At 44.3% G+C, this 21,057-nt stretch overlaps 1 protein-coding gene across 15 annotated transcripts in view; it reads left to right on the top strand.

The window, feature by feature from the left end:
- Positions 1 to 21,057, top strand: part of BLTP1 (bridge-like lipid transfer protein family member 1) — a 1,831,302-nt gene that overhangs the window by 1,221,480 nt on the left and 588,765 nt on the right. For 10 of the 15 annotated variants that reach the window (XM_086962209.1, XM_086962198.1, XM_086962207.1 and 7 more), the window contains one exon: positions 5,814 to 5,870. The exons of the other annotated variants lie outside the window; for them this stretch is intronic. In XM_086962209.1, the coding sequence (XP_086818335.1) occupies positions 5,814 to 5,870 (57 nt within the window). The remainder of the gene's footprint in view (positions 1 to 5,813; positions 5,871 to 21,057) is intronic. 15 annotated transcript variants of the gene reach the window in all.

Here is a 21,057-nt window from a genome sequence, read left to right as displayed (position 1 = left end):
GGAAACAAGCTCCCGGGGACCGGTTTCTGGCATTACAGCCGTCTTCGGCCCGGTTTGCTTGAATCCTGATGGTGCAATGAGCAAGGGTCTCACATCTGAGAATACCCTTCCACGCTTAGGGTGGACAAAAATATTTACAACAAGGGGTGGTGAGGGACAGAGTCTCTGAATTAAGCAGAAAGCTCTCACCCAGTCAAGAGATCAGGGCTAGATCCAACACCGTTTTTTAGCTCACTGCACCATCCCAGTTTCAGAACCTGGCTGTATGCAAATTAGTCTGTTCCTGTCCCAGTGCATGATGGGAACAGGGCAAACCAAACTACAAAAGCCAATTCTTACACTGGGAAGGAAACAAGCTCCCGGGGACCGGTTTCTGGCATTACAGCCGTCTTCGGCCCGGTTTGCTTGAATCCTGATGGTGCAATGAGCAAGGGTCTCACATCTGAGAATACCCTTCCACGCTTAGGGTGGACAAAAATATTTACAACAAGGGGTGGTGAGGGACAGAGTCTCTGAATTAAGCAGAAAGCTCTCACCCAGTCAAGAGATCAGGGCTAGATCCAACACCGTTTTTTAGCTCACTGCACCATCCCAGTTTCAGAACCTGGCTGTATGCAAATTAGTCTGTTCCTGTCCCAGTGCATGATGGGAACAGGGCAAACCAAACTACAAAAGCCAATTCTTACACTGGGAAGGAAACAAGCTCCCGGGGACCGGTTTCTGGCATTACAGCCGTCTTCGGCCCGGTTTGCTTGAATCCTGATGGTGCAATGAGCAAGGGTCTCACATCTGAGAATACCCTTCCACGCTTAGAGTGGACAAAAATATTTACAACAAGGGGTGGTGAGGGACAGAGTCTCTGAATTAAGCAGAAAGCTCTCACCCAGTCAAGAGATCAGGGCTAGATCCAACACCGTTTTTTAGCTCACTGCACCATCCCAGTTTCAGAACCTGGCTGTATGCAAATTAGTCTGTTCCTGTCCCAGTGCATGATGGGAACAGGGCAAACCAAACTACAAAAGCCAATTCTTACACTGGGAAGGAAACAAGCTCCCGGGGACCGGTTTCTGGCATTACAGCCGTCTTCGGCCCGGTTTGCTTGAATCCTGATGGTGCAATGAGCAAGGGTCTCACATCTGAGAATACCCTTCCACGCTTAGGGTGGACAAAAATATTTACAACAAGGGGTGGTGAGGGACAGAGTCTCTGAATTAAGCAGAAAGCTCTCACCCAGTCAAGAGATCAGGGCTAGATCCAACACCGTTTTTTAGCTCACTGCACCATCCCAGTTTCAGAACCTGGCTGTATGCAAATTAGTCTGTTCCTGTCCCAGTGCATGATGGGAACAGGGCAAACCAAACTACAAAAGCCAATTCTTACACTGGGAAGGAAACAAGCTCCCGGGGACCTGTTTCTGGCATTACAGCCGTCTTCGGCCCGGTTTGCTTGAATCCTGATGGTGCAATGAGCAAGGGTCTCACATCTGAGAATACCCTTCCACGCTCTATCAAATCTATTGAGTCATAGGGAACATCTACCCTTGCAGACAAGTATTTTGTTCTGGTCTGGAGAAAACAATGGGTGAAAAGGCTTTATTTAAACCTAAAATTAGAACAATTTGTCATTGTTTTTCTCTGCATTAATAAGAAGCTATCAGTCACTTGGAAAGAGTGAATATCGAGAACAAATTATTGCTTGCCGTTCTACTACACCTAGTGGAATTGGGTATTCGAAAAAACATTGCAAAAGGGGGCCTAGCATCCCTAGCATTTTATTTTTTCTCCACAGATTACACACCCTTTACTATCCAAATGGGTGCTTAGTTTCTTCACTTGTTTAAAATGACCAGAAAATGTTTAAAGTAAGATTATATATTCAGTTTTGCTGGTTCACATTTACATAAAAGTAGAGGGCATAAACATGATTGTTTATAATCTGCTATTATAAACAGTTTTAAAAAAAATTAAGCCCCCCATTTTTTTTGTGAAGTTTTTGTTCTAGCCAGTGACGAAAATGCCATTTTCCTGTGTGAGAAACACATCAAACAAGCAATGGCAAAGCCAAGAGGTCTGCTTTATTTTAAGTGAAAGATATGGGGGATTGCAAAATGTACGTCTGTAGTTCTGTGACTGGGTGAGTGTGTGAATCTGCAAATGAGGTAATGGTGGAGTGAGTGAATGACATTAAGCCTGGTGTTGTCACCATGGTGCCATAGAGGCCAAACATATTACTACAACCAACTGGGAAGCCACCAGGCTTATCCACCATTGCGTCTTCCTTCTCTGTATCTTCTCCTTTACCTTATCTTCCTCTCCTTGCATTTCCTCCTCTTCTACTTCCTCCTGTATTGCAGAACTGGGGATGCAGTGACAGAGGTGACAGAAGGGCTGGTGACAATGGTACAATTGGTAGATACACCCCTTGCATATGAACTGATCAAAATAACTCCAGCCAGTAAGAGAGAAACATGCAAAACTGCAACATCTGTTGCCTTCATACGAAGATGTAATTTTATAAACTGTTTACGTGTCTTATTACATTGCTTACTGTATACTGCCAAAAGAATGCACCATATTGTGCCATATCAAGCAATACAAAACCTGGATGAACTACAAAGAAAGAAAAACACTTGTTGTAGTTAATCAAGAATGTTAGTTGGTCTCTTGAAGAATAATGTATACAGCATGAATATGTGAAGGGAATTGCCAGTGAAGTAAACTTGCACAGTATGGAGGCCAGAACCTCCCTTCCTCAGCATATGAAGTAAGCCACATTCAAGTGTTAGTTGTGGAAATGCAATGTGTGCCAATATGGTGTGCTTTAAAGAAAGCACATTTCTAAAAGTTAATTTTTCCCCTGTGGAGTATTCCCCTAGGTGCCAGAATGGATCCAGAGAATTGTTCTGCTATGCTCCTGCACTCTGGTATGCGTCGTTGTCTGGCTCTGTACTGATACCATACTGTCCAGGAAGTGAATGATTGGAGGAGCATATAAACTGCACTTCTGCTCGTTGACATTAGTTTCTTGTCTTTTCCTTTTCCACACCCTTTGAAGTGGAGCGTAATACAATTGATGATAGTATGCTGAACACTAATTTGGAATCTTAATATATATTAAAAAGAGACTACTTCACAGAATGGGGAGGTGAGGAATCTGCAGTTAAATTGAGTATCAGTTAACTTTTATTTATTTCATGAAATATTGTTATAAATGGGCATACTTATATTCTTTCTCTTCTTTTGCTTTTACTTCAATAAACATATTAAACCTTTCAGAATACCACCCCATAGAGTGTAACAAAAGTAACTTGTTCTGCTGAGGGATACTTTTTGCCACAAATTCCTTTCCTTTAGAATAGGTACCAAAGCAGAACCTCCCAAATATGGAAGTTCTTTGGAATGGAATCAAATAAAAAAGTCTTGCTGAACCGAATGGGTAAAGTGTCCTTCCACCGGTGCAGCTGGTCAAGGCAGTAGTGGTTTGTCAGTGTTTCCACCAACGCCTATGTCATGGCCATGCAGGTATCAAAGACAGACTTAACTCACACCAACACAGTTGTACCAGTGTTGACCCTGATGGAATAGGCTTTTATTCCTTCAGAGGGTTGGTTCTTGGACAGCGTGTTGCAGAACTTGATACAAAGGCTATCCACCTCAACAGGGTCCTCTTCGGCACACTTGTCCCTTTTCTTCACTTCAGAAAAACGTACAAAGAGCTGATAGCACACTTGTCCGGCCTTACTGCAATCAATATAAATACTCAAAGTCCTTTTGGGGTCAAACCAAAGAAAGTTTACATCCTATTTCAAGGGACTAGCAAAGAACACATTTAGAGTGATTGACTGCCCAACGTGGAAGGAAGTTGTAAGCTTCGGCAAAATGGATGCCAAAGTCCTCAGCAGCAGTTTGTCTGGGAAGAAGTTGGTGAATGGCAACTGCTCAGAAGGCTCTTGCAGTTTGCTAATGGGATGAGCTGACGTAATTGCAATGAGGTAGACAGTTTTCATGAAAAGAAATACAGCGAGCAACTATGCATAATCTTAAAGCATGTTCATGTAAAGCATGCTAAAACCAAGTTACGGTCCTACTGTGACTTGTGACTGACTTACGATTAAGGTGATCCGCTTACTGCTTTTGTGGATACACAACAGGACTTAATACCTTCTTTATTCAGTGACTTGGCAATTGACACATCATTAGAAAATCTGCTGAGGGATTATGGCCTTTAAGTTCAAGTACTTCAATGAGAGTTTTTAAATGTTTATTTTTAGTTAATACATATAACAACTCAAAGTTTTGAGAAAAATACATTTTCTATTAAATATATTATCTTTGAAGCTCCTTTGCCCTGGACAAGTAGTGATCACCTTTCAAACAAGGTGTACAATAGGTGCATATTAGTGGGCTACTTATAAAAGTCAGGTAAAAGTCTGACGCCAGTCTCAAGACTTGGAACCAGTAGAGTAACTAGTGGTAGAGTGGCTGCCATGTGAATGTACGAGAATTTGTGCTAAGTGCAGGGAACAAATGATCAAAAGTCTTTTCCTATTTCACTAGAATATTTATGGGTTCACTTAGGCATCTAAAGGCCACAAACCACTTCCAATAATGTGATGGTGGGTTCACCCACACCTTTCATGGCTTCCTTTGCAATAGGACGCTAATAAATATCCCCACATCATGCTCCACTGCCTATTCCTCCATGGCTACCTGTTCTCCACTGCCTGTGGAGCACAGACAGCCTCTGGTCATCTGATAAATTCTTATTTGTCTAGCATGTACTGGGCCCAAATATAATGGATCCCTCACAGTCTGTAGGTGGTTCTTGGCCCTTTTAGTATGTGCTCAGCAGGGCAGTTGACAGCAACTAGTGGATTCTGCTCTGGTTGCCCCTGTGGATTTCAAGCTCATGAAGAACCTGGAGGCAGCTATTAGAGCTGAGCTGCCCATACCTTGTCTGCTGGTGTGAAGGAGAAGTGTGATTTTTGTCTAAAGCTCCCCCTGAAAAGCAGTAGTTCTTGTTAGAGCAGGTGATTGTTCCTGCACTTGCCGGCGTGGGTTCTTCATAAACAAACAGAATGTGCGTTTGGTACATGAGGTTAGATGGGGATTGTCTAAAGTATTGATTGTACCACAGTGGTTTACAGTTTTGTGGGGTCCTGTGGCAGCAAGAGTAAAGGCTCTAAATCATGCTGCATACGGCTGGTCCTTGCTCAGTCAGATGATGTTTCATTTGTTGGGGTGCTTGGAGTTTCTGCAATTACCACTGTATGTCACAGTTCACAATGCAGTCAGAAGCATGGCTCCCATTTCAATGTCTATATTAATTTAATTGAAATTATATCAAACAACTAAACCTTTACTCCGCCCCCTCCATTAATTCGACAATCTGTTTCCCTCCCTTAGCTCACTATGTGATAGCTTTTCACTTTAAAAGAAACACAGCTGTTGGCTTTGTCGTTGCTTGTTAATAAAATGTATAAGTCCAAGTGATGGTAAAATCTTTTCTGCCAGCTTAGGAGCTACAGTTTAAGTATTTTACTTAATGTGTTGAGTAATTCCGCCTAGCCTGGCAGTGTGAATAGGGTGAGAGTAACAGTTCCCCTGACGTGTGACTTGTTTACCTAAAAAATCTTGTTCCTGCATATGAATTGTGCAGTCACCTTCTTGAACCCCGTTACGCACCCTAGTTTGCTGAAACTGTTGCTGTCATATACTGAAATACTGTCCTAATGTTGATAATCGTAATTACAAACTGTGTTGATTGAATCAAAGTCTAAGTAGTAATTGTTCTTAAAACATCTTATCTTCAAGGTCAAAGGTGTGCCAGAGAACAAAAATGGATGTCTAGACTCTGAAGAAGATTCCAAGGTTACAGTACAATACAGTTAAAGCTATGAGGAAATCATGATGTATTAGTTATATTCTTAGAATTCCTTGTCTAGGACTTGACTAGACTTATAACACCCAGTACCCAATAGTCAACAGATAAGTAAATTATATAATTGATAACAAATTGTTAAATTATTACATTTAGGTGTTCTTAGAGATTGTTGCAAAGGTTCCCTTTCCACATAGCAATCACAGCACTCTTATTCTGTGCACATTCTAAATATGGTTAATTCCGTAATAATTTATAGTTTCCCCATCTTGTGATTACAGTATTAGTGATTTTACCACTGTTGAATGCAGCTCCATTTTAATGGATTTCACTTTACTCTGAAGTGGATACATTTTCTGATACAGTGTTAAAGACTGTTTTAGTTTCATAAATATTCAAGTTGTTTTATGAAAGAGCATGTTACTTTTTCATTTTTACTGTGTTTTCTTCACTAATACTAACATCTTGACTTCTATTTTCTCAACATAAGTCTCAACCATGTACTTTGAAAAGATACATTGCCCATATCAAATTCTCATGCACATAACTGTTGCAGCAACAGACACCCACACTTCAACCTACTGAGCCCTTCATTTCTTTCTCCTTTTCCTTGCGGTTGTAATTAATCCTTATTTTTCCCTAACCTACGTGGTGATAATTGTATCTTTTTTTTGGTTTTCTTTAAATACCTAGGTTTTAAAAAATGTATTCTGTATTAATTGTTATTCTAGAATTTTACTCAATACATCACATATAATGCATCTTTCTATGTACCCATTGGTATGGTTTAAAACCTCATATTTTGCACATTGCTCTAATTCTATGTATTTATATCTTATATTAGCCTCTATATATTGAATATAATTGCTGCCACAAATGAACGTGATTTTAATGGATTCTTATAGCCACAGATTTCTTAGATTTTGAATTTCCCCGAGGTGCCAGTCTGGATCCAAAACTTTTCATGGCAATTGCTCCTGCACACCGGTAAATTGGACTTTGGAGAAACCTCACACCACATGCAGAAGTAGCAACGCAGAGTCTCGTATAGGCGCCGCCCCCTGTGTTCTGATGTCCATTGCTTTCTTTCTGTGCCATTATTAACCGATGGCAAAGCACTATGCTATGCTTGCGTAGTTTGCGCAACTTCGCACTACGCGAACTGCACGTAGCACAGTGCAAACATGTGAAGCGTAGTGCAGCGGACATTTTTTGCTTGCTCGCGGTCCTCAGCGTCAAGTTGGCGACCGCGAGCAAGCAAAATGACATCCTCGCAAGACTTTTTCCTTGTTCGCGAGCAGCAACATCAAGTTGCCGATCGCAAGCATGGAAAATAAACTTCCCGGCGAGATTCTCAACGCGGGGAGGTCAGGTTTCTCATTGCGAGTGGTCGCGCATGCTCGCGACCGCTCGTGATGAGAAACTACCAGTCCCCGTTGAGAAAGCTGCAGCTCGAGTAAAAGTCTATTTGAGAGCAGAAAAGAACAGCTTACACTGTGCAAGACACTGCTTTCAATGATTGCACAGTGCTGAATGCTTGTCCGCACTGTGCAATCATTGAAAACGACATCTTGCACAGTGCGAACATGCTACTACGCAGTTCGCGTACTGCTACGCGTAGCTCGCGTAGTGCGAAGTGCACTTTACATAGCTACGCTCAGCGCTACTTCGCGAACTACGCCCACCCCTAGCTATTATACACTGATCCAGGATCACTCTCCCAACTTTTGTCAGAATTATTTTATATGTCGGCCATGGATACACAGGACGCTGACCTGCGATGTCTAGCCTTTAACCGTTACTTGAAGTCTTGCAGCAAGTGCTCCCTGATGCGTTGAAAAACCATCAGTGAATGGGAAGCAAAACTACATGTTGGCGGGCCAAAGAAGTGGGATAGTTTGTGCTCCAAAAGTAGACCCGCTTCAAGTTGTCCGCCCCCATCCGTGATCGTTCCCAGTCCACATCACCATCCTTGAGTAAGTCGAATATAAAGTCCTGCCATAAAAGCAAGCCGTCTAAATGGGACTCCTTCATGTCCTGTTACTTCCATTCTGAGGAGAAGTCCTGCAGTCAGCACACAAGGGTTTCAACTCTGCCTCCATCGTCTGACCTAGAGCCTCCTCTGAGATTGATTCCAGCGTGCCCAGTGCCCAGTGTTCCTCAGCTTTTATCGACTATGCAGTAGGAACAGGTCTTCAGAGAGGCCGTGAGCAACTTTTCTACATGATGCCGGCTCCCTCTTCAGCGCTTTTGGGCCCGTGACGCCATAAGCAAGCCCTCAGTGGCACCTTCTGCCAGAAACTGCCCGCTGCAAGTGACCCTGTTGGTCCTGTGCCAGTGTGAGCTCATGCTTCTATTCCTGCACAGGATGCCTCATCTGTTCCTCCCATTCCAGTACCAGCTTCAACTCCATTGATACCTACAGTCGATCTGACCAAAATGCCTGGTTCCAATTCAAAGCTAACATCTGCTTACTCAAAACATGTGTCTCTTTATGAGATTACCAAGTTACAGACCTAATTTTCTGCCATTTCTGATGAATTCAGGAAAGCTTCTGCTCAGAGTATCCTAGATTGTAAGGACCTGACTAAGTATGTGTTAATATATGGTCTTGACACGACAGAATATATAGGTTGTGCCATTGTCAGCAGTGTTCTAGTTTTCTCTACCTGGCTGGTGTGTAATCATCTCAGACTAACGGATCCTTCAGGATGTTCAACGCGGTTCAGCCCTCACTTTCTAATCTACTTCCCCTCATGTTCCCACTCATTATGTTCAGACTTAAGCCTCCATTCTTGCCCAGGAAGTCCAGGTTATGCTGGCCAAAGAGGACATAGAGACCTTTGCAGAGAAGGGCAGCTGTTGGTATTATTGATATTTTTTGGTGCTTAAAAAAAAGGATTGAGGACTCAGGCCAATACCATACATTTGGCTTTTCAACTCCTTTCTTCGGAAGGACAAGTTCAGGGATGATCCACTTCGTATTGTCTCTGCCGGTGCTATGAAGCAAAAAGCGTTTCAGAAGCTAACCGTGTCCAGGTAGAATGTCCTGGTAACCGTTTCGCTGCGGCCGGAATTCCCCCGCTGTTCTGGAGAATTCCACGCGTGCGCTGTTCGGATGGCCCCTGGCCGTCCTCTGCACACGCCCACTGTGACGCCAGACGGCCGGGGGCTGTCCGACGCACGGAAGTGGTTAATCGAAGCATCCTATCCCATTGCCGAAAAGGAGCCTCCTGAGGACCTTTGGGCACATTCCACCGGAGCCAAGGCAGACACAACTGTGTGTGTGTGGATGCAAGGTATTTGGGTGTAAGGCATTACCAGGCTGCTACATGGGCCTCTGTTCACACCTTCACCAGGAATTATCACCTCTAGATTCAAGGACACAGGGAGGCCCATTTTGCATGCTTGCTCCTATAGGATAACTAGTGTAATTCCGGTTCTCAGTCCCTCCAACTTTGGGAGATACTGCTTTGGTAGCAATTCAAAAAGTGAGAAACCAGAATGTAGACACATCCATCAGAGTATACTTACCTTAGGCAGCACTCTTCCCAGTGGATACTCTACATAATTGCACATTCCTCACTGCCCTTCTTTCTTCCTGTTCTGTGGCGTGGACCTCAGGCCTCTAAAAAGGTTGCAAATTGGACCTTTGTCCACTGTTAATCTTGCAGGTTGATCCCCATCTGAGGGCTCAGAAGACTTCCTAAGGATACTGACTTCAGTACACATAGGGTGACTTCTATATATGAGTCTGTGCCATCAATTCAAGAGGCGGGTGAGGCCACCGTGGCTCCACCAGCCTGCATTCGAGTAGTTGCTACAAAACGTTCTGCAGGGAGTCTGGCACCTGGGAGAAATTATAAAAGTTAGGAATCTACGGTTAGATCGAGTATCCACCTAAAAGAGCATCATTGAAGGTAAGTAACTTGTTCATTGAGCTGTCTGAAAGGGTGCAGATTCTGAAAATAGAGCTATCTTGTGGTTGCTACCAGAAAATGTGGCGAGATGCATGTAGAGTATGACCTGAGACTCTTGTCCTACCCCCTCATGTCACTTTTATTCTTAATGATCATTCCAACCCCTCCTTTTTTTTTTTTTTTTTACACTAACCAAAATAAAATATAGCTGTACAAGGGTCACCGTTTTTTGTAGGAAGGCTTTTTAAGTACAGAGGTAATAATTATTATTCACTTTTCCCCCTTCAGTCTTTTCACTTTATTAGCATGTGCTTTAAAACCAAGGAGTATGGATCTGGATATGTACCAGTTCACACACTGGAGTAGCCTAACCATTCATTGTCATTTCGGATTTTTCACAATATGGCATATCTTTCTCCGAGACTCTGGTTATCTGGCACCTAATGCACAGTTGCCTTTGCTTTCCTGCTTACAGGATCTACAGGGGTTCGGTAGGTTCGTAGTATAGGTCGCATGGAAAACACTTTGGAATTATACACTTCTTAGAACACAGACAACAAACAATGTAATAAAAGGAATGCTTGAATTAATCTCGGACACTGGTGTTCGCTTGGGGCTACATTCTGTTCAAATTTATTTCACTCACAGTGCCACTCTAGATATAGACAAGCTATATGGAAATCAGTCTTGATCCTACATCAATAGAAACAGTCCGCTGCAAACAGTCTAGAGTAGCGTTGTTGACAAAAAATGAAGGACTGGAATGAGATCAGAGTAATTACTGTTTACTGAAATTAATGCAAGCATTCCATCCATCGCCATTTTGTTTTCTTAGTGCTGCATCCTAAGCGCAATGGATATACTCAGATGTCGGTCCAGTGCTCACTGTGCTATAGGAATCAAGCTGTGTCTCACTGATGAGGCCTAAATTGGCTGAAACTGGTCTGAGGTGGCTTGCGCTTCCACCTTGAGGGGACCTAGCCTTCGGAGTTTGGACTATTCTATTGGAGCAAGGCCAACACTGATTTGCATATGGCCAGCCTCTTTATAGAGTGGTATAGTGGTGAAAAAAACATTAGACTGAACTGTGTAATTACCAGTGGATGATAAATATTTAACCATTCCACCCATCACCTTTTTGTTTTCCTTATTGCACACATCAGAAAAATTAAGTGTTACTCCCTATTGACTGGCACGCAAAGTAGAGCAGACTGAAGTTCATGGTTACTAATGTTTCTGGGGATAGTGCTTGGACTCCCCATGGATATGAAGAAGTAGGTTATACCACCCACAATCTTCAGTGACATTCTGCAGAGTCCTTTCACAAAGACTTTTAAAATAAACACTCCTCTTTTTCATTCGTATAAGCTTTCAGCATCATTTGGGGAGAAGCGCTTTTGCTCTTCTTCTTGCTAGCACTTACTGACGAGTAGTCAAGTTTGCTCACAATTGGTACCTTAGTGTTCTTTTCCCTGCATTATGGCTGGTGGCACTTGCTCTTTTTCAGAGTTTAACACTAGGCAACTATGCGATCCAGATGCTGCAAAGACACTGGCAGGAATTATGACTGTTGGTTGCTGAGTAGCACAAGGAACAGTTAGAATTCACTTTTGAGAAAATAGACCCTATTGTATTTGGACTGCTTGCCAAAGCATGGGATTCCCAGTGCCCTGGTTCACATGCAAGATAATGCATATGAGCACAAAAATAAGACTGATTTCAATGTATCGCTTTGCCTTGGAACCCCGGCTAGCTTGTTTTTTTTTCAAATGTATTGTTATTGCCTTTTACATTTAACAATTGCTTAGCTCCAAAAAACTTGCAGTCACAGATTGAAAGTACAAATAATAGAGGTAATTGCAGAGCATGAGATATGATGAAGCGTAGCAGCACCAGTCTTGCTGCTCTATGTATTTCTCATCCTTGCACTGCATGACTGTTATTGAGGAGCAGTAATAAAGCAACATAAAACGTCAGGTGAAAAACTAACAGAAACCACAACAATTGGGAGGGAGAAATGGACGCTTAGAGGAAGAAGTGGTAGAAGGAGCCTGCTGCGGGTCTGGGGAGGGTCTGGAGGCCAGTGGTGAGTTATATCTGCGCTTCGATAGTGGGACTTCCGAAGCCGAGATGGGGCCGGATCAACAGTTGAGAAAGCGGAGTGTCAGATAATAAAGAAGGATGATGGAAAGGCCATGTCGTGAGGTGTAGGGTAAAAGGAGTATGAGGAGGTAGGAAGCACCAGGCTGCCATGGGAGATGGAACATGTAGGAAGGTAGGATCCTTCTAGCATGGTTACCCCCACTTTTTGGTTGGTGTCAGTGTGTTTTTGACCTAGTCTGACTGGGATTCTGTCAATCAGGACCCCAGTCACTGTACTTTCAACCTAAATTAACCACGGAAGTAATTTTGTACATCCACAATTGGCTACTGGTGTAAACCTGTAAGTCCCAAGTATGTGGTACTAAGGTACCCAGGGCATAGGTACACCAGGGATCTCCCATGGGCTGCAGCATGCATTGTGCCACCCATGGGAGTCCACTTAAACTGTGACTACGGGCCTGCAACTGCAGCCTGAGTTGGTGCTTGCACCTTTCACGACAGATATAAGTTTCCTTATTTCGGAGGTCACTGCACTTTAAACCTAAAAGTTACTCCTATGGCAGGCTCCTAAGTCCTGAGGGCAGAGTGCTGGTTACAAATGTGAGGGTGCCTCTGCATGAGCAGGACACTCCTACAAACCCCGAAGTTGATTCTCCAGGCTTTGTAAGTGAGGTCAGCCATTTATATACATCTACTAGACATCAGTCATTCTGAGATAGCTAACTATATAGAGGCTGCACCAAACCTGGTCATGTTTGGTATCAAACATGTTGGAATTGTGCCCCAACGCCGATTCCAGTGTTGGAAGTATAATCCCATATACTGGGGGGCTCCTTAGGAGACCTCCCTGTACTCCTGGTAACAGCCTTTTAGGATCTGCAAGCAAGCTAGTGCTGCTGCCGACCACAGACTTGATTCTTCCCTCCTGCTTCTGAGCCAAGCTCGAACAGGGGAAGTAGAACAATAGGTTTCCAGTCACAGGGAGGTGCGACCACCTTCCAGACAGGACTTAGTGTATTGGGCTGAGGTGGGGGTGCTTGCCAGCGCCACCAGGCTGCTTTGAAGGGGACATTTGGTGCCCTCCTTGGATTCTCCAGTTTGTGCCAGTTCAGGTAGCCCTTTGCTCCAGCTCTTGCATGAAACTGAATAAAGGACATTGGAGTATCCTCCTCTCTGTCCAGCCCCTCCTCTGGGCGACCCCTGAGTTGTTCCAACCCTTTCCTTAGGGTACTTAACAGCTTAACTATGGGTGGTTACTTAGATTGATCGTGGGACAAGACTCAAGCCTGAAACTACGTCGCTCTTCCATCGCCTGGACACTTGGGCTTCGTTTGACTTTGACTGGAAAGGAGCTGGCCTAACGTCTAGGGCGGTCAACCTCGAATCTGGGGAACCGGGTTTGAGTCTCGGCAATGACGCTGAACATCCTGTGATTCTGGGCAAATCACTTAATCTCACTGTGCCTACCAACATTGAATGTGTCCTCATGTAATGCAACTGGTGCTATGGAAAACGCTCTAATACCCTATACCTTCGGGTCAAGTTCCCGCTATATAAAACCCTGTAAAAAAAACAAGACTGCATCAAGGAAGATTCCTGCTGCTTCTGGTCTCGCTGTTCTTTAAGTCTTCTTCGTCGTCTGTGTGCATCTGCCAGGTACTTCAACAGACCTGTAGGTACCTGAAGAAATCTCCCTTGGAGTGAAGGAGTTACTCCCCTGCATCTGAAGCTCGGCAATGAAGCTTACAGGTCTGCTGCTCCTGTCGTCCTACAGACTTCCCGAGGCTTAATAACACAGGTGGTGTTTCTGCAACTCCTCGAGGCATGACCTGTCCTATCTGCAATTTTGAGGACAGTGTCCCTCGTGGCAACCCCTGGGACCGAACTCCTGTGCTCCGCGTTGACTTGCCAATGCCAAGGCGTGTTGGCTCTGATCATCGGGCTACTAGAAGCTCCTTCCTCCAGCATCTTTTCCCTACAAGATCATCCTCCTCACTGCATCCTCTGCACCGTTGACCTTTATCTTTGGTGACCTGCTTGAGGTCCTCTTACGACTCCTGTGCCTTCGTCCTGTGGGTTCTCCTGACGGTCTTCTACTACGTCAGTGGGCTCTATGCTTGTTCGGGCCTGCTCTAAGTCTCCTGCTGTTGGTGAGTCCCTGACTGGTCCTATCGTTGCTACTTCTTCATCTTCCACACCAGTTGCGGCTACCAAGGCTTATTGGTGCTCCCACCGAACACCTAGTCACTGATATCCGACGTGGGACAGCTCATGCACGCCTCCTAATCTTCCTCAGCTTCACCTGGTCCTCACAGCTGCAGCGACAAGGTCACAGTTAACTATTCTGAACCTCTTGACATTGGTGGGCATTGTGTCTTCATGCCTCCTGGTCACTTCCGAGTGGCATAGACTCTGTCCCCTCTGCTTGCGGGTTCTTCACTTCTAGAATCCACCCTTGGATTCCCCCAGATGTCTTCACCGTCTTCTCCGGAGGCATTTTCTTCTAAGTCTTCCATTGCCGTCTACGGAGGTTTCCGACATCTCTTCACCCCTATGCATCTGGCTTCTCTGGTGTAGGCAACCTGGTTCCCGGGGCATCCACGGGTGGGGTGACTCTCCAACCTTCTGTCCTCCAAGGTGGTCCTCTGGGAAGGGTCCTCCTTCTGCAAAACTGCAACTGCGACTTCTCCATTGACTTCGATTGGTCAAGCGGCTGTGTTCCCATTCTGCTTCTGTGGGATTCCTGGGTACTCACCTTGGGTGGTTCCTTGTGTCCCTGGCTCCTCTGGGTCTACTGGTTCAAATCCCATTCTCCCTTGGAGTTCACATTCCACTTTTTTAGTATATGGTTTGGTCCCCCCTGGAGACAACTGTATTTTGTGCTACTTACTTTACTGCATCTGAAGTACTGTTGTGTATTGTGTTGATATCTCCGGGTAGGAGATGTACCAATGTGTAATGTTGTGTAATAAGTAGACGTATTTTTATAAAAACACTGTGTGGTTCTTTTTCATTTAACTCTCACTATTGATTAAACTGGTAAAACAAGCTGCTTAACACTCCTTCGAGATCAGCCTGAAGGCTGCTGTCCACAGCTACCACTTTGAGAGCTTTCTATGGTTATCAAAGACCACTAAAATCACCATAAGGGTTGCCTGGATTAGTGCAATGTGCTTCACTTAAATAAGTGTGCACCTTATACTAAACAGCCTCCTACAGAACATCAATCATATCAGAATGCAGTGTTAACGATTTGCTGACACGTGTCTATGGGGGTAAAGTGTGGTCCTTGACTGGACGTGAAAGGTCTCAGTGAGCTCATCCCAACTCAGCAAGAGTAGGTATCTCATATGACCTCTTAACAGCGGAGGAGGATGCTCTCGGCATCTGCCCAAGAAAGAACACATAGTTGCCATGAGACCACTGATGGGGGTGTCTTTGGCTCCCAAAGTCTTGTTACAGATCTAATGGTTAAGATGAGTTGTAAGTCTAGAAATGGGGGATGTTTGGCTGTGCGGTATTTAGGGCATTTAAAAAGACTCATCGCAACAGTATCCCAGCAACCCAAACTGACATATCCCAAGAGTGCCTGTAAGTGTTTGGTAGCCATGACCTTGAAAGCAGGCAGCGTAGGGCATGTCCAGAGCATGTGCTGGAAATCAGCACCCAGTAGATGACAACGGGGGTAGCCGGTCTCAGCTCCTTGAAAAAAGTTGTTGATTTTCCCTAGGGCCATATAAGCCCTGTGTAGGATGCAGAATTCTATGCGTTTTAGGCAGGTGTTTCTGGAGATTGTGAGGGTGAGAAAGGCCTCGCTTTCATTCTGTGTCATTAAGCACTCAAGCAAGGTCTGTTACCCACTTAGTCCGCAGTGAATCAAGATCCGTTTGCGTGTGGGTCTATAGGGCACCAGATAGCCATTTAATGAGGTGCTGCCCAGTGCCCATAGTGTGAGTTGACTGCAGCAGCAGATGTATGGGGCTCTGCTGCTGTTAACTGCCATCCTCTGCACAATGTGTGGGTTATAGCATTGTGTTTTAAGAAATGCACAGGAGACATGTTAAAGTAAGGATAGAGGGCACTCCTGTCTGGTGCCTCTATGTTTGAGGAGCGTGATGTATGGCGGCCTGTGTGAACAAGTTCTGAAGGGTTTATATGAAGGAGTCAAATAAGAGTTACTATCCAAACCCCAAATCCCAGAGTGCCTCAGAATGGTAACTCCAGTCTAGAGAATCAAAAGCTTTTTTCAAGTTCCAACGTCAAGTAGGCTGTATAGTGCTCATACTTTTAGAGATAAAACATCAATTTTATCGTGATGAAACTCAAGAGGGGGTCTGGAATTTTGCCAGCAGCTGTAGAGTGCAAAGCTTCTTGATTTCTTCCGGCTGAAGGGTGCATCTAGCTCCTGCCTCTTGTTGTAGGTGGGATGGTGATACTCTCTAGATATCTGGCAGCATCTTGGATGTGCACGGTGATTCGTAAAGTGTTTGGCAGTAACATTTCAAAGAATTATATATTTCGTTTTGCATGTAAAGTAATGTGTTTGGACCAGCTTTGATGGAAGTGATTGATTGCTGGACATGATCTGGTCTTAAACCAGTCGGGCCTCTAGAGTCCCCTGTTTGTCTGACTCAGCGTGGTGAGCGCCCTGTGTGCCGCATAGTTGAGGCAATGCCGCTGTTCAAGGAGTTCCACATGTCGAGTGCCAGCTGCCACTAGAAGGCGGTGTAAGGAGATTTCCTCTTTGTTATGGTCACCACCAGAGTTTTGGGCTGATGCTGGTGGTTTTTGGGCTTTGAGGTGCTCTGAGGCCTTCTAACCAGACCTCACTGCCAGGACGCTGACCATAACGTATATGTTTTATTAGCCCATACCCAATTAGCATAAGCTAACTTACTTGTAATCGCCTAGTATATGTTATCTAGGGTCTGGAAGTTATAGAGTCACACTGCAACACTGGCTATGCCACCCTGGATGTGACAATGGTAACGTGTCTCTGAGTGTCACTGCACACTGGAAATGCATTTTTAAACTGCTAACTAGACTTTGCCATTTAAAGTAATGGCAAAGCCCAAATCTCCCTTTTTAGATCGAGCATTCAAGACCTCTTGTACATACTTTAGTATATACTTATATGTGTATGTACTTTGTGAGCTGTGGAGATCAGCCCTAGGACTTGTCTGCTTCGACTTAGGTATTTTTTTTTCTTTTCATCTGCCTCTATTTAACGGTCTTGATAGAAATGAACATTAGAGGTCAGTACAATACCAGAATTGTTTTCTGCTTGTTCAACTTCTTCTATTTAACTGTCTTGATAGCAGTCGACCAGTAGAGGTCACTAAAATACCAGAATTGCTTTCTGCTGAGGGACTTTTAAAAAAAGAAATTCTGGCAACTGCCTCCATTTAACTTTCTTGAAAGAAAACGACCAGAAGAGGTCAGTAAAATACCAGAATCACTCTAGCATTCTCTAGATTCCAGTCCATAGAAATTGTCTTCCACGAGCACCCGTAGACATTAATAATTTTTTCAAATCTTGTATTTTCAGTGATATGATCACTGAAGGCCCTGATTTTCTATAAAAAACAGAGCTTTGGACTAAACCATTTCCCCCTGAAAGGCAATATTTATCTCCATGTGTTCCCATACCTGGTGTGTCACACAGTTTGGTGCCTATTTTCCCTCCATGTTAAAGAACAGTAGATGTTTCTAATGTGCTGCATAGCTAAATACATACAAGGTCCCAAAGGCAATACCAATAGCATTGCAAATGCTTGTTATATATATCCTCTCACTATTACACCACAGATGCTAACATGTCATATATATATATATATATATATATATGACATTGAATGCTCAAATTAAATGAAAAAGAAACCGTGCACTTAGAAACACATAACAACTTTTTCTTGTGGACTTATCAGTCCCCCATTGTGTATTATTTAAACAACACAAGAATAAAAAACACATAGATTACATAAATATAATTAACAACTTGAGACCGCAAAAGTAAACATGAAACCTCACATTGATGATGTGAGTTTTCTGTACATACATTGATATTTTTTCTTAGATTATTTAACAAAAACAACATACATAAGTGTCCAACGTATACAGTGCTCTTTTCTTAATCTTTAAAGGAAAAACAACTTGTTTAAAGTGTCCCATATGTAGTGGATTTTATTGTCACACTGGTAAAGTATTAACAAACCGAACATGATTGGTCCTAAAGGGGTTGGTAGTGTATGATAACACCATGTAATACACTCCATTTCCTCACAGGCGGTATAGAGTATTGTGGGTCGCTTGCTTGTTTTCCAAAGGAAGAAGTGTAACCTCAAATTCTGTCAGCTGCTTCTCATTGACTTGTCTCACCCCCATCAGCACGCCAAAAGAGTGGCTACCTTAAATGCCTCCCATGTTATCAGCGGAGTGGAAACTGTGCCCTAATTGAGTTAGAAGCGTTCAACTATCTTGTCCTGTAAGGTGTTGTGGAAATCCACATCCTCCAGGGTCGCCGATTGTAGGCACCATGCAGGGATCAGAGGACATAGGTGGCCCCAGCATAGGTTAGCTTGAAGAGGGTTGTGGTCAGAGATGGTGCGACCGAGGTATCAGCATAGTGTATCTGTAGGGCTACGCAAGCAAAGCATAGGATTCGGTACAAGCGCATGTGGAGGCCATGCGGGTGGTAGAAGTAGAGTACCCTGTAAGGAGGGTTGCGATGGAGCCAAATGTCAAAGAGGTTGCAGTTTTTATGCCGTAGTACCAGGTGTTTAGCGTTGTGGGATGTGGTGGCTCACGTTCGGGGAGGGAACAACCTGTCAAGGGTTGCATACAGTACACTGTTGAAGTCCCTCCCCCAGATGAGCAATGGTAGGTATGCCCATTGAGGTACCCAACGCGACAGTGTAGCTAACAAAAAGCTTGATCAGTGTGGGTGCATAAATGCCCTGGGGGAGCCATCCAGGAGTCTGTGTAGAATGACATAAAGGCCCTTTTTGTCAGTCACTGATGTGTGAAGCTGGAACAGGACACTGGCTTGGATCACATCATAGCATCCCGGATGTCAAATAAACCTGACCCGCCATCACTTATAGAGTCCTAGTGCCTCTTTGGTCATGGAGTGTGTTTCGTGAACCAAGGCAACATGGGTTCCCCTATGCATTAAGTATGACTATCTTGTGGTCAAATCAGGCCAATCCATAACCATCCCAGTAGTGTAATAGCGGAGTTGTCAGATGAGTGGCTGCGCTCCTTAAGAATCCACTTGTGGAGCAGACTCGCCAACCTCTTTGCATCGCTAGTTATTTTATAGGTTCCTCCCCTCAGTGCAGGCAGAGTGAAACATGACCCCGTCTAAACAGAAAAAATCAGAAGAAATCTCAATTCATGGGATGGGGCAATGAGAATGGGCATGAGAGCAGTTGCTGCAATAAGTCCATGTGGTGGGAAAGTAGTAGAGTATGCATCTGAGCGCTACGGTAGGCACACTGAGTTAGGTTAGGAATAACATCCCCAGGGGAATGGACGCTATGCATTGGTGGAGCCATTATGGGCCATGGTGGGGACGGTGCAGTCCATGATCGAGATGGGACTTCTAATAATGGAGATAGGCTCCACGGTCTTTTCAGAGAGATGTCTAGTCTCTTCTAAGGAGCAGTGTAAGGCACAGTTAGCATGGCACCTTGAGCGCAGAGAGAGCAGTCATATCAGTTCTTTCGCTGTACAGGTTGTCACAGGTTGAGGCAGTCCCCAAGCTCATCGCCGAAAATCAAGAGGATGAGGATTCTGCGTCGCTGGGTGAATCTGCCTGTTTTGGTATCCTACTCCTCTGGGGTGGAGGGGAACTTCACAGCTGCTTCCAACACTGACCGCTGAATTGTCTCCACCGAAGGAATGATATCTCGCTGTCCCAGGGGTGCCAAGTCGCCAGCGGGGCCATCCGCCTCTCCATAGACCTTCCCCCATGTCCCTGTCAGCACCCCTGCAACGGATGAGGAAAAGCCGCCTGTTCAGTCCCAGGCTGCCATCTGGTCCTTGAAGAAATGGGATGTGTTTAGCATCATGATGCGGATCTTGGCCAGGAAGAGCAACGCGTATTTAAGTCCCAAGTCACACAGTTTGCACTTCATGAATGAGACGCATTGGTGCTGGACACTTCAGTGTTGCCAGGAAGGAGCTTAACTTGAGGATTGTTGATCTGCATCGGGCCATCGGGTAATGCAGGAGTATAGCTAGGAGTGCCCTTGGCGCAGAGCCCAGGTGAGAGTAGGGACTAGGGACACTGTAAGCCTGCTATGTTGAGGCATGATGGATTTTACCCATATCCCAAGGTAGGTGACCGGGTCTCCTCCATCCACCACCTCTGCCAAGCCCACTATTCTAAGGTTGGTTTTGTGGGTGGGGCCCTTAACTTTGTCCACTCTCACCTACAGGAAGAGCACACATTATGCGAGTGCCATCCATTGTTTCTGGGAGTCATCCATTTTGGGATCTAGCTCATGTAAAGAACATTCCATCTGTGACACCCAATCAAATATCTTCCTCTGGTCATCTCGTAGCAGAGTAACTTCCATTGAGATACGTCACTTTTAGCTTTAAGGTTTATGCAGGATTTTTCAATAGCTTCTAGTATCAAGTCCAATTTGTCCGGGTTTCCCCGGGTTGAGCTGAAGGTTTTATATATGAAAGCTAAAGGTCCTAAAGTGGTTGGTAAGTGTTACACAGTGAACACGCACAACCACACCATATAATACACCCCATTTTCTCACAGTACATAACTGCACATCTTGCTAGGTCACAATCTCTACAACATATTTTTGTGTTTTATTCATGGAGATTATCAGGAAAACACTCTCTGTTTCCATTTTCGCGCCACAGAAGTCTGGCTACAAGGTCTATGCGTCATGCAATGTATTACTCTCCTTGTCTGATCTGCAAAGCTACAGTCTCTGAAACTTGGGGTCAAATAATTTTGTATTTCCTTTTCATGAAATATATATCCTGGTTGTTTTACTGCCAGGAATGTCCAAGCACTGGATTAGAAAGCCATGAAAATGCAAAATGTGATCCTAATTACTCATCCTATGCATCTTGCAATTTAATAGGTGCAAAAAATAATGTCTTCAAATGCCTTTAAAGAAATATA

The sequence above is a fragment of the Lissotriton vulgaris genome, chromosome 3_1 (assembly GCF_964263255.1).
Source record: "Lissotriton vulgaris chromosome 3_1, aLisVul1.2, whole genome shotgun sequence".
In the NCBI taxonomy this organism is placed as follows: Eukaryota; Metazoa; Chordata; class Amphibia; order Caudata; family Salamandridae; genus Lissotriton; species Lissotriton vulgaris.
This window is presented reverse-complemented; position numbering and strand designations above follow the sequence as displayed.